General features: G+C 38.5%; 1 protein-coding gene and 2 long non-coding RNA genes across 5 annotated transcripts in view; 1 reads left to right on the top strand and 2 right to left on the bottom strand.

The window, feature by feature from the left end:
* Positions 1–17,573, bottom strand: part of LOC127417294 (uncharacterized) — a 511,839-nt gene that overhangs the window by 172,027 nt on the left and 322,239 nt on the right. The window lies entirely within an intron of this gene.
* Positions 1–17,573, top strand: part of LOC127417280 (homeodomain-interacting protein kinase 2-like) — a 140,748-nt gene that overhangs the window by 39,102 nt on the left and 84,073 nt on the right. For 2 of the 3 annotated variants that reach the window (XM_051657182.1, XM_051657180.1), the window contains one exon: positions 3,751–4,897. In XM_051657182.1, the coding sequence (XP_051513142.1) occupies positions 3,751–4,897 (1,147 nt within the window). Of the gene's footprint in view, positions 1–2,635; positions 2,748–3,750; positions 4,898–17,573 lie in introns of those variants that run through there. The other variant, XM_051657181.1, reaches the window with a different exon arrangement.
* Positions 7,073–8,516, bottom strand: LOC127417295 (uncharacterized). The gene is made up of 3 exons (XR_007893248.1): positions 8,429–8,516; positions 8,193–8,323; positions 7,073–7,927 (listed from the first exon to the last, which is right to left on the bottom strand). It is a non-coding gene; the product is annotated as an uncharacterized LOC127417295 (long non-coding RNA).

Here is a 17,573-nt window from a genome sequence, read left to right as displayed (position 1 = left end):
ACGCGCTGCTTGTAAAGGGCAGATAAAAAACCCTCTGGTATGCTCGGTGGCAGTGCATTAAACCAGCCCAATCTGTGTGAGGTTTGCTAAAAGCTGGCTGGCGCTACCAGAGGCATTCCAGCATTGTAAATATAAAACAATGGCCCAGAATGGTTATATTCTCTCTGCAGAGATCAGAAATTCAAGTAAACTTCACCCGTTGAGTTTCTACAGGGATTTTCTATGATATCAATGCATAAACATCATTCCAGCAACAACAGAGATATGGTGGTAGTCAACTAGGCAGTAAACACTTGCACTGGTCTCATTGAACAGCTATAGCGTTTGAAAGCGCATGTTGTTTGGAGATAACATCCTGACCATTTGAACTCTCACTCTCTTTTTTTTGAAGAAACATTCAATGAAACGTTCTAGCATAAAAATGGCTTAAAAAAAAAAAAAAACTTGTGGTGGGTTCAATAAAAACGTTGGCAGGGCAAGTACAACTAAATTACTGGCCCATTAAGACCAGAAAAAAAAAATCACTATTGTTAAACTGTGAGCATGTCTCTGCTCAAGGTCAGGTGAGGATATAGACTTCTAGTTTAGTTCCTCCCACAGGTACGTAACATGTTCAGAGTATGACTTGGTGAGACATGGACTTGGAGGTACTTGCCAGTACCCGATTAAATAAACAAAAACAAGCATTATGGAGCCTTGATGAATCTGAAAGCAGTTTTGTTACACAGAAGTAATCTGAACGTGTCAGATGCCCCCAGGACTAGATTACCAGTCATGCCTGACGCAAAGAATTCCAGGGATGTTCCATCTGACCAGCCGTCGCCGTGGGAGATTTATTTGGAGGCTTCGTCTCCTTTTCTGACATTCACTCATACTCAAAAGACACACACAGAGCCACTGACCACGTACAAATTATTTTTAGCATAAAGACCTGGCATAGAAAGGCGTAATCCAAGGAGTGGCACCTGGCCTAGTAGTTTATGGGATTAACATGGCCCTTGTACCTAATAGCCCTAACGGATGTTCTTAATTATTTTCTCCATAAACATTTTTCCAGGAAGGGCCTAAAATATTGAAAACTGCTTGGATCAACATATAATAAGTATCATATATCATCTTGTAAATAGGTTACAAAGTAGTAAAAAAAGTAGTTAAGTAGTATATTTTGAATATTTGTTATATAATCTGAAGATTATAGAGGATGATCTACAGTGCAAGCACTGGGTTTTAGATATGTGAATTGCATATGTAATATAGGTTACAGAGGATTGATGCTATAGTGTTTGGACTATATAAAGTGTGCATACAGCATAGACTGCATGGCCAACATCTAAATCAGCCCTAAAATGAAAGGACATTAGAGTTTATACTAGATGACCTTTGAAATGATGAGCATTGTCAAAAATAAAAGGAAAGGAGATGGAGAGAGAGAGCACAAGGTATTTAAAAGTAAAAGAACAAAAGCAGAGAATCAGAAAGCTAATTTTGAAACCATTACTATCAAGGCTCGTAATAATGATAAAGTGTTCAAGCAAAGTTTCCTCCCTCTGCTTCCTGTCTATTATTGCGTCAAGGAATTCCTCAAACCAAGGGAGATTCATTATCTTCTTGTAAGATGAGACCACAAAGGAAAGTCATAATTCTTATAGATGTTCATTTTGTATGGAAAACATCACACAAGATCCATTGTGTATTTAATGGCCCCTGTGGAAGAATAGAGACATTCAAGATGGCTCTGGTTGTGTTATTAAGATGTATACCAATGTGAAAGACACCATGAAATCAGATGATGCACACAGTTTTCGTTTGTGTTGATGTGTTTCCTATTGAAATATAATGTTATACACCCATCAGCCACAACATTAAAACCACCTGCCTAATATTGTGTAGGTTCCCCGCCAAAACAACGCCAACCCGCATTCTGAGATGCTATTCTTCTTACCAAAATGTACAGAGTTATCTGAGTTACCATAGACTTTGACCTCTCTCATCAACAAGGCGTTTCCATCTACAGAACTGCCGCTCACTGGATGATTTTTTTTTTTTTTTTTGGCACCATTCTGAGTAAATTCGAGAGACTGTTGTGTGTGAAAATACCAGGAGATCAGCAGTTACAGAAATACTCAAACCAGCCTGTCTGGCACCAACAATTATCCATGCGATTATCTAATCAGCCAATCATGTGGCAGCATAAATTCATGCAGATATGGGTCAGGAGCTTCAGTTAATGTTCACTTTAACCATCAGAATGGGGAAAAAATTTGATCTCAGTGATTTTGACCGTGACATGATTGTTGGTGCCAGATGGGCTGGTTTGAGTATTTCTGTAACTGCTGATCTCCAGGAACGCAATAAAAGTATTGTGCATTACAATAGCAGTTGGTGTGAAATTGTGCGTGTGCGTTAAGAAATGCACACCGATGAAACTTTTTTATTTCCTAGTGTGCTAATTCAGGCCACTTTGGAGATTCTGAAAATAGTGCGTAACTGCTTCCTCTGCATGTAATCCTCTTTGTACTGTAATCATTATTTTAGCACTACAAACTGTGCTGTTTTGCAAGGGCTATTTCTGGGCTGTTGTTTGCGTCGCCTGTTCTGATGCAGAGAGAGTTCCCAGAAGCCCCAATCCTGCTCAGTTCTGCTTGTGTTGTTTTGTTTTGAGGATCTGAAGTTGAGATGTTATTCAGATGTTATTCAGACGCAAGCACTTTTTTATGCTTCTGGAAAATGATGTGCATCTCCCTAAGGTAAACAGTGCAGTGTGGATTGCATGCATGGGCTACATTTATTTTTTGAGGAAATTGTAATCATTCTTTGAGACGTGCAAAATTTGCTATGGCCTTGGGTTTGATGTGTGCTTGGTAATATCTTTTAATTTTCAATGTCCTTGGAGGTCTTTAAGCATGTGCAGTTTGCACATTTTTACAGAAATTCCTGAGGAACTGTAAAGGGTCAATATTTTCTCTGCATATATTATTATTGTATATTTAGCCATTACACTTTAGATTTCTACTGTGTAAACAGTGGAGAGTAGGGTCAATGTTTTCACAAAGAAAACGCTCAATTGGTTTATCAATTGCTTGCTTTGTTTTACTTTTTAACTTTACTATTTAATGATGCACACACATATTTTTCAAGCTATGTAAATGGGGATTCTGTTGTTTTATTGTTTCAAATAAAGCTTATCACAATTACAACAGACTAACCCTAAAAATGTTTTGCATTTTGCAAATAAGATAAGTATATAATTTAAGTTATTTATGAAGCATTTTTCAATTTGAAGACATCCCCAAAATGAAGTTTTGGTACATTTAGCTAACTTCTGGGGACATATTTCATCAGATTAGCCTAGGTTAGAAGTGTATGGCTAGGTTAGAAACACACACACAGGAGCTGTCAAGCCATGCACGTTATTGAAAAAATATTTTGATATATTATTTTTTGCCACGTCTATTCTTAATACTTAATACTTAATGCAGCAATATTCATAAATATATTTGAAAAAACAGTCCAGGTGCTGCCCTGAAGCAGGCTCTGTCAACATTAGTTTCATGTCTGAACACTGCTGAGCAATCAAAGTGCAAGTGTGCAGGGTATTTGTAAAACGGCTATTTTATAAGTTAGCATCTGGACTCTGAGTCTATTAAACTGGCCTGCTGTGACCTGTAGGAGTTTTATTTAAAGCTTATACTCAAATTTCAGTCCTCTCACATTCTCTCTATCTCTATCCCCCCACCTCTATTTCTTCAGGTATGGCCTCGCAAGTGCAAGTCTTCTCCCCTCACACTCTCCAGTCAAGTGCCTTCTTTAGCGTGAAGAAACTGAAGGTGGAGCAGAGTTGCAACTGGGATATGACAGGGTACGGCACGCACAGCAAGATCTACAGTCAGAACAGCAAGCAGAGTGCCTCAGTCGCCCCAGTGGGCATCAACGGCGCCAGTCTCCAGGTCTCCAACTCTACCCTGTCCTACGAACAGGCCCTCCTCTTCCCGGCCGGCTCGGGGCACATAGTGGTGGCCTCGGCCAGCAGCACATCTGAGGTGCCTGGTCAACTGTTGGGCAGCACCGGCAGTAGTGGGAGCAGCAGCGGAGGCCACAACCTGACACGCCGCAGCACCGTCAGTCTGCTGGATACATACCAGCGATGCGGGCTTAAGCGGAAAAGTGAGGAACTGGACAACAACAACGGCACTGGCAGTAGAAGTAGCGTGCACGTGGTTGAGGAGCAGCAGCCACCCGCACCCATGATCCAGAACAACGCGCAGAGCGGGGCCACTGCCGCGACAGCGACAGCATCCACTACAGCGACATCCAAGAATAGCGGCGCCAACAGCGAGGGCGACTACCAGCTCTTGCAGCATGAGGTGCTTTGCTCCATGACCAACACCTACGAGGTGCTGGAGTTCCTGGGTCGAGGTACCTTTGGGCAGGTGGTGAAGTGCTGGAAACGTGGTACTAGTGAGATCGTGGCCATCAAGATCCTGAAGAACCACCCTTCTTACGCACGGCAAGGCCAGATTGAGGTCAGCATCTTGGCACGGCTGAGTACGGAGAGTGCCGATGACTACAACTTTGTAAGGGCGTACGAGTGCTTCCAGCACAAGAATCACACGTGCCTGGTCTTCGAGATGTTGGAGCAAAACCTGTATGACTTCCTTAAGCAGAACAAGTTTAGCCCGTTGCCGCTCAAGTACATCCGACCGATCCTGCAGCAGGTGGCCACTGCCCTCATGAAGCTCAAAAGCCTCGGACTGATTCATGCTGACCTGAAGCCTGAGAACATCATGCTTGTAGACCCAGCTCGGCAACCCTACAGGGTCAAGGTCATTGACTTTGGTTCTGCAAGTCACGTCTCCAAAGCTGTGTGCTCTACCTACCTGCAGTCTAGATACTACAGGTAAGGAAGTTATACAAGTTGTTTTTATAAGAGAAGTAAATGTTGCCCTGGCTTTCATGAAAATTACTCCTCATAAAATGTTCTCTGTGAAGAGGTGTTTTTTGATTTGTAGGTAGTTACCCTTAGTCCTTTTTTTCCTGGTGGTGTGTACTGTACATTACAACCCCCAGAGCTTCCTCAACATGTGCTGTTAGAGGGAGTCATAAAATTCAAAGGCTTGCTGTGAAACCACTTCCTTGTCTTGTTTAATGTGGTAAAAACATCTTGTGCCCTGCTTTGAAGATTTAAATAGTCTTTTTAGTGTGTTTTACAACATGTTGCAGCTTCATGGTAGTGGCACCTTAGAGATAGTTGCAGCATATCTTTTTTTCCTATCTTGCTTCTATCCTTCCCTGCAGGAAAAAACAAAAAAGCGAGTTGGGCTGTACTTCCCACGTGCCGTGCCATTCCATTTTGTGCGCATTACAGAGCTCACCCTTTCAAAGTATACTCTTTTGACCGCGAGCCCAAATGGACTCGTTCAACAGATGTGCACGATGACTGCTTTGTGATACTCTTTTAGCACAATCAATGACAGCCGCATGTGGCAATTGTCCACATTTCAAGAAAAAATAGGCTGCGTGTACTGTGCTGATGACGAAATTTGCATCACTCTATTATGCGCGAGGCGTACCGGCACATGGAAAATTAAAGTATACTTTGGCTGGTTAATGCTGGTCTAGCTGGTCTCCCATCCTAGCCAAGCTGGTGTTCAGCTGGTTTAGCTGGTTTCCAAGCCTGAGCAGCTAACAAGTGCTCAAAACAGGCAAGGAGACCAGCAAAGCAGCTGTTTCTTTAGCAGGGATACTTTTTGGTGGAGTTCCCTGGAATAAGCAATATGTTTTGAAAAGCAGACCAAATAAATGCATAATGGAGTCGACTGTAAACAAGGGGCCAGTTATATTTAGTCTCACTAACCCCCCCACCCCCCCACCCATCCAGCCCAGCCCACCCAACCCAAATCCTGCATGCTCATCGCTACTAACCATCTCCCTAGGTATGATGATATGGGGTCACCCTCAGTTCCCCAGCAATATTTCCCTGTAATCCACACCAGAGCGCCAACATTAGAAACAGATGACCAACTTGAAAGCTGCTAATTTTTTTTACCAGTCAACTCTTTCATTTACCTTTAGCCGTGTTTGGGTTTCACAGGCCAGATTGAGCCGTTTTGTGTAGACTTAGGCCTGGTTCACACAGAAGCTCACTCTGTTGGGTTGCCGTGTTGCAGACTGAGAGTGGGTTAGGTAAGGTGTATGACCACACAGCAACCCAGAGAGAAACCCAGAGGAATGAGTCATTCCAAGTGTTGCCAGATGTGTTCTATGTAGATGTAACTATTAGGATGCCACAGGCATTGTTACTAAATGAGAGCAGATATATTTTAAGCTTTGCAAATGCTTGTCTTGTTTTGAAAATTGCAGAAGAGAGTGGAAACTATCATCTAGTATGTTGACTGCTCGGTTTTCCTTTCAAATTGTTGCTGATGTAATTGGTTTAAACGTAGGAAAACATCTGCGATCAAACAGGCTGAATATAACAGAACAATGTGCTTTGGGCTCCAGGTCACAGTAAATGAGCATTTAATTAATTTTCTATCCCAGTTTGTCAAAAAAGATTTGCAGAGGGATTTACAAGTAATCTGCTGCTGTCAAACATAATCATCTCTCCAAACTCCCTAAAAACCGAAACTACACTGTCAGAAAATATGTGCAAAATTTTACCTATAGGGTACAATGGCTTGTCACTGGGGCAGTACCCTCAAAGGTACACCTGTGTACCCTTTAACATGGGTACATAGTACCCTTACAGCTTGTACCTTTTAAGAGGCAAATATGTACCCTTGGTGACTAACTTGGACCTCAGTGTTATGGTACTTTAATGTACCTTTGGAGAAGGTGCAGATTTGACCTTTTAAGGGTACTGCCTCAGTGACAAGCCCTTTGTACCTTATGAAGGGCAAATTTGTACTCAACACAGCATATTAAAAACTGCCAATATGATGTTTAATCAAATTTATTAAATAACATGACAATATTAATAATTTGACATTTCTAAAAAAAGAATTTTTTTTTCACATTGTCACAGGATTGACACTTTAAACATCTCAAAATCACAATTTGTCATGGAATATAGCAGGATACATATAAATTTATTCAGAAATTGTGCTTAAAAAAATATTACTACGTTTAATTTTAAGTAACTTTATAAATACTCTTTAATACTTACCCAAAAATGAAAATTCTGTCATCATTTACCCTCATGATGTTTCAAGCCAGTATGATTATCGTTCTTGCACTGATCATTGAAGTTTTTGAAGGTTTTAATGAATATCACAGCCTGACTTTTCAATACAATGGCAGTGGACAGTGCCTCAATTTAAAGCTTAAAAATGAACTAAATAAACACGTGAGCCACTGTGAATGAGCTTCTCTCATGCACTTATTAACACGCAACAGACATAAAGTTTCTGACTGTAATTTCATGTTGTTTCTCACCAAAACCTATAGTATGCCTTCAGATGACTTGAAACATAACGCACAAGTCACATGAACTACTTATGATACGTTTGGGTCCTTTAAGCTTTAAAGTGAGGCTCTAACTACTGGCACTGAAAGAACTGACTGTGATATTCATTAAAACATCTCCTTACTGTCCCCACACAAGAAAAGAAAGTCATATAGGTTTTAAATATCATGACGATGAGTAAAATATAAAAAAAAATTCCTTTTTGGGTGAACTATACTTTTTAAAACATTTTAAGAATCACAATCAATTTATCATCAAAAGAGTGTCATAGGCCTGAAAGTACATTGACCTGGGTAAATTATATTCCAATCAGGGTCAAATTTGTGTATGCAGGAAGTCTTAATGCAAAGAAGCCGTTTGGTATTGATACTTATAATTCAAAAATTGAACCCTCCTCGTGAAAGCCTTTTCCCAGTCAATATCTACCAAGTGCATGGTTGGATAAGGTGTATCAGCGTCACACTGTAAGAGGAAAACATAATGTCAGAACAGTATTAAAACCATGCAGTGTCTGTCAGAACTGCATTATGCACTGTAAATCACAGTATCACAGGGTGACAGTTTGCAACTTTCCAAGCTTTACAAATTTGCTGACAGATTTTATAGTATTACATCATTCTGACTTCAACAAAATATTTGCTTGACCATATTCACTATAAATATACATTATAAATATTAATATTAATATAAATAGTATATAAAGCAGCTGTAATACCACAGTAAATACCTGGTAGATCTTCTGCATGTATCTGCTCTTTTGCTTCAATGTAGATTTTGGCCAACAGGATTTTTCTTGGAACAGACTCACGCACCTCTGGCACAATACTGGTGAAGCCCTCCATGATATACTGGCCTCATCTGACAATTGATAAATGGATTTGGTCAGTTTCTTCACATAACTGCAGAAAGTTGATAGCAAGGGAACGTTAATCATTCATATTAACTTTATTAAAAGGTACATACCAGTCTTAAAGTAATACTGTAGTTCACCCAAAAATTAAAATGATGTCCAAGCTCACCCTTATGTCGCTCCATACCCGTTTAACTTTTTCTTCTGTGGAACACAAAAGCTGAATGTTTGAAGTCTTCATAGTTTTTATTGGAAAAAATGTAAGTGGAAAGTGACTCAGAAAAAAAGAGGGGGAAAGAAAAACACCATAAAACCACAGTAAAATTAATAAATGCTACTCACACTATATTTCAAGTTTGGTCACAGGATGCAATGAAAACCAGTGAAGTTTTCAGCGCTTTATTGCTTTAATTTGTCAGTGAATAACGACTTGGAATACAGTGCACAATTCATTTAAAATACTTTTACTGTGGGTTATGGTGGGATTTTTTTTTTTTTTTCAAGCTTGACAGACCAGAATCACTATTCACTTGCATTATGGCAAATAGGCAAATAAACACTGCAAAAAAATACTAAATTCACCTTTTGTGTTAAATGGAAGAAAAAAGTATGTGGGATTGAAATGACATTAGGGTGAGTAAATAATGGCAGAATTTTCCTATTTGGGTAAACTATTCTACAACTTTTTAGCAATATAAAATATAAAAATGCCCAAGTGACAGCAAAAATATGTGTCCTTCTGATTTTCCCCCTTTGTCTTTACAATGTAGTTCTAACCTACTGTTCAAGGTGCTACGCTGAAATCAAACATGTATTTTAAGCTGAGAATAGACATAAAATTCTTTATGATATTACTTACACTGGAGAATTTTTATCTTCTCTGTCATGTAAAAGTTTGCTGCATCTGGTCTTGTTTTTAATAATCAAGGTGTCTGGTAGCATCTTGCCAAACAGTGCATGCAAGACATTTGCATTTCCCTCAATAGAAGATGCATCCTCATTAATGACAGCAAACTCCTGTTGGAGTGAAATAAAAAGTGCAGAGAAAAATATTTGTTCATTAGACAAATGCACAAACACAATTTTTCTCATCTAAACTTACATTTCGCACGCACACAAAAATACTCTGTTACTCTTCAGATATGAAGAGTATCGCTGCTATCTCTGCTTTGAAATGTTATTTATTGTGAAAAGTGCTAAACAAATAAAAATGATGACTTAAAATATATGTCCTGTAAAAACATTATTGTGATTTTAGTTGGCTAGCGAATGTGTCCACTACAGAAATCCACTCACCCCTTCCACAGATCTGTGACAGGCTCTTTGCAGTTTCTTCAGACTGTGCCCAAATTTCTCCTTACTCACCTGATCAAGTATCAGAGGTACACACTCCACTCTGAGTTTGTGCTTAAGGGATTGGTGGAAAGTATGCAAACACAAACAGAGAAACATATATAAACATGATCAAGGATAGCAGGCATACTTGCATTCATTGTGATAATACTGTGGCTAAGCAAGCAAAAGTGCAGTAAATGAACACTGTTTTTTTTGTACATGAGAAGAAAAAAAAACGTCTTGAGGTGTAGTAACCATGGTATAAGCAGAATGATTGCCCGAACGTCGAATTATTGAACATTTATTCAAACCTGAGGTGTAACGGCCACAATGCAATTATCACTACGGGGTGTGCATTAATTCTCAATAATTCAACGGTCCGTCGTCATTTATTCCGTTCAAAGCTTAAATAGGAAAACAATATGTTGTATTTTGGCAGGATGGCAAATCTGGTTAGCACGCGAACATGTCAACGGGGCAGTCAACAACTGCCTAAAGGTGAGCGTTATTGCCTACTACAAGTACATAAAAAATTGGACAAATACACGAAATACCAGCTAATTTTAACAACACTTAAATGTACCTCTGAATATCTGTGCTTTTTCAGTGACTTGTATTTCAGCTTCTTTTAACTTAAGGAAAAGATCCTCCGTCAACAATCAGAGATCCATCGTTTCCTGAGTGCCAGTGCCGTTCCATCCCAAACTTCCCGCGCACAGCACGTGCAGCGATGCAGTCCCATTGGATGAATTTGAATAAAGCCCTACAAATTACCTGTTGCAGCTCCTCAGTTGTTCTTGTTTAGAAAAGTTTGTATAAAGTAGTAGGCTATATAAGAATTTGTGCTCCTCACTGAAGATAAACTTAAGTTTAATGATTTTATGTAAAGGAAAAATCCAGACCATTAAACAGCTCTTGTTTATTTTATATGGTTTAAAATGGCATTTTTTCTGAACCTGTTTGTGATTTAATTTCATGAATTTGTTTTATATTAAAAGCCATCATCTTGAAGCTCTAAATATAAACACTAAAATCCACAAACACAGTCAGACATGATTAAGGGTTTTTTTATTTATTTTTTTACCTCTTGTAGATGCCACAGACCAGTGGCAGTGAACATGAACTATTTCACTGTACAATAACAAGTATGATTTTCAGTTGTGTGTTCAGTAAATTGTTGAGATCACGTTCGGGAGAATGCACAAAGTGAATTTCATGCACTTGCAGGGTTTGGAAGCCTTGAAACGGCCTATCCCCCAGGCAAATAATTTGGTAGATTTTCTACCTCTATTTGGGGAAATGGTACAGACATGGACCCTTTGTTGGTTGAAAAAGTATTTGTACCTTGTCTATCCATAAAGGATACATATTAGTACCTTAAGGTGTAACTATGACCCATTAACCACATAAATTGTACCCTATGTGATCACAAACGTACCCTGACCATACCCTTTTTTCTGACAGTGAAGACACAGTGATTGGCCTAAAAAGTATTCTTTCCACCATTTGTTGAGGCAATCAGTGTCTGATAGAGTATGTTGTAAACTGACCATAAGATGGGCATTAACTGAGCAAGTGTCTGAATTAAGATGATGGACATGAGTTATATGCAAAGATGGGCATGGGAGGTGATATTACTGGTAGCTTTGGTGTCCTCTCTCTCTTGTGGGAGTCCATACAGAAGATGACCCTTTAATTTCCTATCTTCTGGAATGAAGAGGAGAAAAACAGCTGACAATGAACAGAGTCAACAGACTCGACACACAGCCATCAGCCCATAGCCTTGTAAATCTGGAGAAAGAGAGAGTAAGACATAAGAGAGACTATGGTTTTAATAGTGGTGCTAGCTAAGGCAAGTATTACCATTACTTTAGCTCATACTCAGATTTGTGATCAGAACAAATCATTAACCCTAAGTATTAAACTTCAGTGTGTAACCCATCCTGAACAATTTGTGCTGATACCTAATTATGCCAATCATCAAGTGACTGGACTTAATATTTTTGTGGCAGGTGATAGCAAGTGAAAAAATCCCATAGATTTACATTGTTAATATGTAGTCTAGAGACCAGAATATCAAAGAGACTTGCACTCAAATAATTATTTTTGCCTATTTTTAAGATTACGCATTTCAATTTCATAACAAAATTCCATCAAATTGAACTGTGTAATGTTTAACTAAATTAAATTAATAAAACAAAATATGTCAATTTTAGTGATGGCGGTAGCCCCAAGTAAACAACAATCCAAAACAACCTATCAACCACCTAGCAATACCCTAGCAACCACCCAGAATACCTTAGCAACTGCATAACAATGCCCTACCAACACTCTAGAATTGTGGCTGCATGTAAAAGCATCACTCAATGTAAAAATTTAGTTTTAGAGATGTATTTGAGTTCATAGTCCTGCTGTTTAGTTAATTGCAGTGCTAATTTATGTGATATACTGTATATATAGGCCTATATATCAATATCACTGGAGTGATTTTTTGTATTTCTGTACTGTACAAGCTACTCAGTACTTCAATCAGACCTCAACCCACTGTAACCACTGGCTCGCACCTCATTTTTCAGTAACAGGACACACAGACAGAAATGTTGCCAGCAGCGACCCACCTGTAGAAGCCTCCCACAGAGTTATATAGCCCTGGGAGAGGATCGTACTGTTCTTGGAACTCTCTGACTGTTTAAAACAGGCTTCTGCTAAAACAGGGGCTTATTTTTAATTTCTCATCAGGAAAGAACTTGAAATGGCAAAGGGATAAAAAGACTGGTTTTCTAGGAGGATCAGCAGCATTTTCAGCAGCAATACTTTGCACAATGACTGCTACTGTTGAAAATCTGCAGAGTTAAGTGAATATAGTGTTGATTTCTCTTTGCACATCATATAATGAGTTTATACTTTCAAAGATCCTCTCTGATGGGTTAAGGAGAGAGTTCACCCAAAAATGAAAATTCTGTTTTGTTATTTACTCACTCTCATGCTGTTCTAAACTTGTTTGACTTTTCTACTTCAGTGGAACACAAAAGGAGATGTTAGGCAGAATGTTAGTCTCAATCACTTTCATTGCCTTTTTTCCCCATGCATTGGAAATCAATGATGACTAAGACTGACATTCTGCCTAACATCTCCTTTTGTGTTCCAACTAAAGTCATAGAGGTTTCGAACACATGAAGGAGAGTAAATAATGATAGAATTTTAATTTGGGGAGGAACTATCCCTTTAATGGTGCTTAGAAAGAGGCCACAACCTAGAAATGCATCAAACCACTCTAGAAGACAGTAATCACTCTCACTTCTCTCAATCTGTCTCGATTTGCTAAATCTGGACTGCTGATGAGAACGGCAATGCATCAAAGAAGATTAAAACAGGCTTGTTCTGACATTAAACTTTATGAAAAACTTCAGAATTAAGGCTAAGCTATGCACTAAGGTTACCGAACATTTCTGTGGAAGGCAGGGGGTTTTAAGATAAATACATGCTTGCCCATGCATCTTCCATTCTGTTCCCCTGCAGTTATTTATTTTGGCAGCGCTTTTAAATCCAAGGGACAATTATCCGCGACCTTCAATAGGACAGGATGCACCAAATGTTCCCTTTGCATACTTTTAACTAACCAGCCAGACCTCCCCTCCACTCCCAGCAGGAAATTTTCAAAGTCTCAGTAGCTTGTTGTTGGCTTTGGTGTCATTTTCCCTCTGCAAACGCCCTGTGAAAGCTTCCACAAGCGGATGTCAGCACTGGCAGCGTTGACCCTATAAGCTGTTCTTCATATCTTTACTGTTGCTGCTCAACGCAAATGCACAGTTTGTCTGTTCGAGTGGTATTTGATCCTTTGAACAGGAGCGGTTGTAGTGTATTGGATGTAAGAGTCATATAACGCAGGTGTAGCGAGATTTATAGATTTCTCGCAGGGATAAATTGATACAAGCAAACAAAGCAATGTCAATATATGTAAACATTACCACGGCAATTCACCGCGTACACATGCTAGCCATGGAAAAAAACAGGGCCTCGTGACTCATGTGTTGCATGTGTTGAATTAGGCATTTACAGCCATATTAAAGTTGTAAATGAAAGTTTACTACAGTTTAAAGGTGAAGTGTGCCATTTCAGCACCACTAGAGGCACCAAACGGTACTGCAGGAATACCGTTTCCTAACAGGTTTCTTGAACACTCCCCCATCTGCTCTTCTAATGCACAGTGTTGGGGAGTAGCTAGCTATATGTAGCAACGCTACTAACTTAACTAAATTTTTCAGTAGCTTGACACTAGCTCAGCTGCTTTTAAAACAGAGTAGCTTTTCCAGTAGCAAACTACTTTTTCCAGCAAGTAGTGGTGTAGCGTGACCAAACGCTACATCATGTTGGTCAGATTATAGCTAGTAGCCTTCCTTATTGCGTAGAAGCCAAACTTTTACCGGCAAAACGTCCAACGATCTGGCAGCATATTTCTGTTTGCTGATCAGAATCAGGCAGCATCATCTTCTTCTTTTGTAATATGGCAGATCACAAACAAAAATAGTGAATTACCGCCATCTACTGAGAGCTTATTACAGCTCACTTGGATAAGAAGAGATTGTCTGATGGTTGTGTAAACCACAGTTTGTTTACCTTTACAAGACGTACAGGGGCAGGTAAATCTGAAAATGATAAAAGAATACCATTTTATTCTTCTATGTAACAAAGAATGTTTCAGACACTTTGTTCTTAATTGATCACACAACAGCATATTTACCTTTACTATTTTAAATAAAATAATTCAAAAAGTTATTATTGCCTTTTAAGGGATTTTGTTTCTGTTCTAAATATGTTTATTTCGCTTCTTATCATCTTTGCATTATTGGAAGCAGCGAGTGAATTATTATTATAATATTTATAAATATACAGTATATATTAATATAATCATGCAGAACTATTTGATTTCTCCATTTCTTAGCATTTAATTCACTATTATTTTCATGTAAAATAATGTAGTAATATGCAACAATCTAGGATGACCATCCGTCCACTTTTTTTGGACCTGAACAAAGTGAACAAATATTTGTAGAGCAACCACTGTATGTGACCTGTAAAGCTGGCACTTGCATGTCAATGGCAAAAAAGTCAGAAAATACAATGAACATGAACCCAGGTGAGGGGAGAAACAAGCCCTGGGTCTTTATTCACATATTATCCACACTAAATATTATGTGACAAGAACAAAAAATGCCAGCCCAAGGAGAGTTTGTCATAAAAATGTGATCTTTAGGGAAGTAGGCTACACCTGGCCACAGCAGGACTGAAAAGTGTGAAGTATAGTATAAAAATGATTTTTTAATGGCATCTGATCTTTTTTGTTTTTATTTTATACTGTTTTATTTCATTTTATGGCCATTATTAACTGTATTAATGTTACTATTCATTAAATGTATTAAATACATTTAATATATTTAATTAAACATATTAAATGTATTTAAGTATTACATTAATAAATGTCATTAGTGTAAATTTTGTTATTAATATTATTGGTTTGATAGTAACATAAAAACAAAATATTGCCTCATTAAGTAGCTTAAATGTAGCTAGCTACTTTTTGATAGTAACTTGTAGTGTAGCTAACTACAGTTTCAAAGTAGCTTCCCCAACACTGCTAACGCAGGTGTTATAGATTTTTTTGTAGGAATATAATGACACAAGCAAACAATCAATGCTACAGTCATTTAGGTAAACAAGGTAATTACACAGGCTAGCCATGGAAAAATACAGTTGGGCCTCAAGACTCATGTGTTTTGTGTTGAATTAGGCAATTACAGCCATATTAAAGTTGTAAACGAAAGTTTACTACAGTTTAAAGGTGAAGTGTTCCATTTCAGCACTACTAGAGGCACCAAACGGTATTGCAGGAATACCGTTTCCTAACAGGTTTCTTGAACACTCCCTTGTCTGCTCTTCTAACGCAGGTGTTATAGATTTTTTTGAAGGAATAAAATGACACAGGCAAACAATCAATGCTACAGTAATTAAGGTAAACAAGGTAATTACACAGGCTAGCCATGGAAAAATACAGTTGGGCCTCAAGACTCATGTGTTTTGTGTTGAATTAGGCATTTACAGCCATATTAAAGTAGTAAACAACAGTTTTATGCAATTTAAATGTGAAGTGTGTCATTTCAGCACCACTAGAGGCACCAAACCGAATTGCAGAAATAATTACTACTTTCAAACATGTTTCTCAAACACTCCCCCGTCTGCTCATGTAATGTAGGTGGAGCTAGATTTATAGATTTCTTTGTAGGAATAGAAAGATACAAGCAAACAAAGCTAATTAAGGTAAACATTAGCAAGGCAATTAAGAGCATACACATATTAGCAATGGAAAAATAAAGTTGGGCCTTTGACTCCTGTGTTACATAAGTTGAATTAGGCATTTACAACCATATTAAAGTAGGAAACGACTGTTTTATACAGCTTAAAGTTGAAGTGTGTCATTTCGGCGCCACCGGAGGCACCAAAATAGCAGAAATACTGTTTTAAAACAGGTTTCTTGAACACTCCCCCATCTGCTCTTCTAAAGTATATGTAGCTAGATTTATCTATTTTTTTTTTAACAGCATACACATGCTAGCCATAGAAAAATACAGTTAGGCCTCGTAACTCATACATTGTATGTGCTGAATTAGCCATTTACAGCCATATTAAAGTAGAAAATGGAATTGCATGAATAATAACTATTTACAAATAGGTTTCCCAAACACAACAACCACCATTGGTTGGACAACGAGCTGGTCCTGCTTCAAAAGCCATCGGTTGATTCAATGGCTAAATTCTACATTACGTCCTGCCATACTACTATTTCTACCATATATAGATATGGCAGAAATATTATAGGTTGTATGTGATTCTGAATTTAATCAATATTATACAGAGCAATATTTTTATAAAACCACAAAGTCAGTGTTTAGAGTTTTTGAGTGAAATTATTTATAGTTGTCTATGCATATTAGACTGGGATAGGATAAAGTATTTTAACATAGAAAAAGTTATACACTTCAGCTTTAAACTGGTATAAGAGAAAAAATCTAAATGTCAAAATAATTACCCTTATCACATTCAAGTGTACTTTTTGAATTTTTCTGTCTTATGAAGTAGAAAAGACCTTTTCTTTTCCTTTGTGCCTGCTGGTACTTTTTACCTTCTAGCCTTGCCAAAACAACATCTTTGATATATTTGCACAAGGCTATCATTCCATTGGTCTTAGGTCGTGAAACTGGCAGTGTTGCATGTTCCTAACACTCTGTTTATTCAGGTTACGTCAACGCAACTCCCTGTGCCCTAGCTGCAGTGTGGGCTAGCTAATGATGTAACAGGTAAATCTGACTAGCTTAGCCCTGGACCAGATAAAGCAGCTTACAGTCCTGTCCCAGTTAGGCCTTTTGCCCCTTTTATCCTAAAGGAATAGTATGAAAATTACATATAATTTCTTCATATTGTTCCAAACCTGTAGGTCTTTCTTTCTTCTGTGGAACACAAAAGATTTAGGCAGAAAGTTTGTGACTGACAGTCTCCAGTTGATTTGAGGGTGAGTAAATGACAATGTAATTTTTATTTTGAGTGAACGAACCCTTTAAATGGAAGAAGATGGTATATTGCGAACAGAATGTTCTCATTGAAGTTTGAGGTTTATGTAAAATCGCCGTCGTCAGCTGTGCATGTTGGAGCGTACATTGACACGGTTGCGGTTGGAACGAGGGGAGCAGATGCGCGGCATATGCCGTCATATGGGCAGTCCATCTCTCTCTCTCTTTCTATCAAGCACCCCCCACCCCCACCCCTAGCTGTCGTCAGTTCTCTGCACACTTTGAAGGCCCTGCTGGGTTCGGCAGTGTGAGTCATACCGGGTAGAGGTCACTGAGGAAGAGACAGCATAGCCGCTCAGTG

The sequence above is a fragment of the Myxocyprinus asiaticus genome, chromosome 26, assembly GCF_019703515.2.
Source record: "Myxocyprinus asiaticus isolate MX2 ecotype Aquarium Trade chromosome 26, UBuf_Myxa_2, whole genome shotgun sequence".
In the NCBI taxonomy this organism is placed as follows: Eukaryota; Metazoa; Chordata; class Actinopteri; order Cypriniformes; family Catostomidae; genus Myxocyprinus; species Myxocyprinus asiaticus.
The sequence above is the reverse complement of the archived record's forward strand: the minus strand, read 5'-3'. Positions and strand labels throughout refer to the sequence as shown.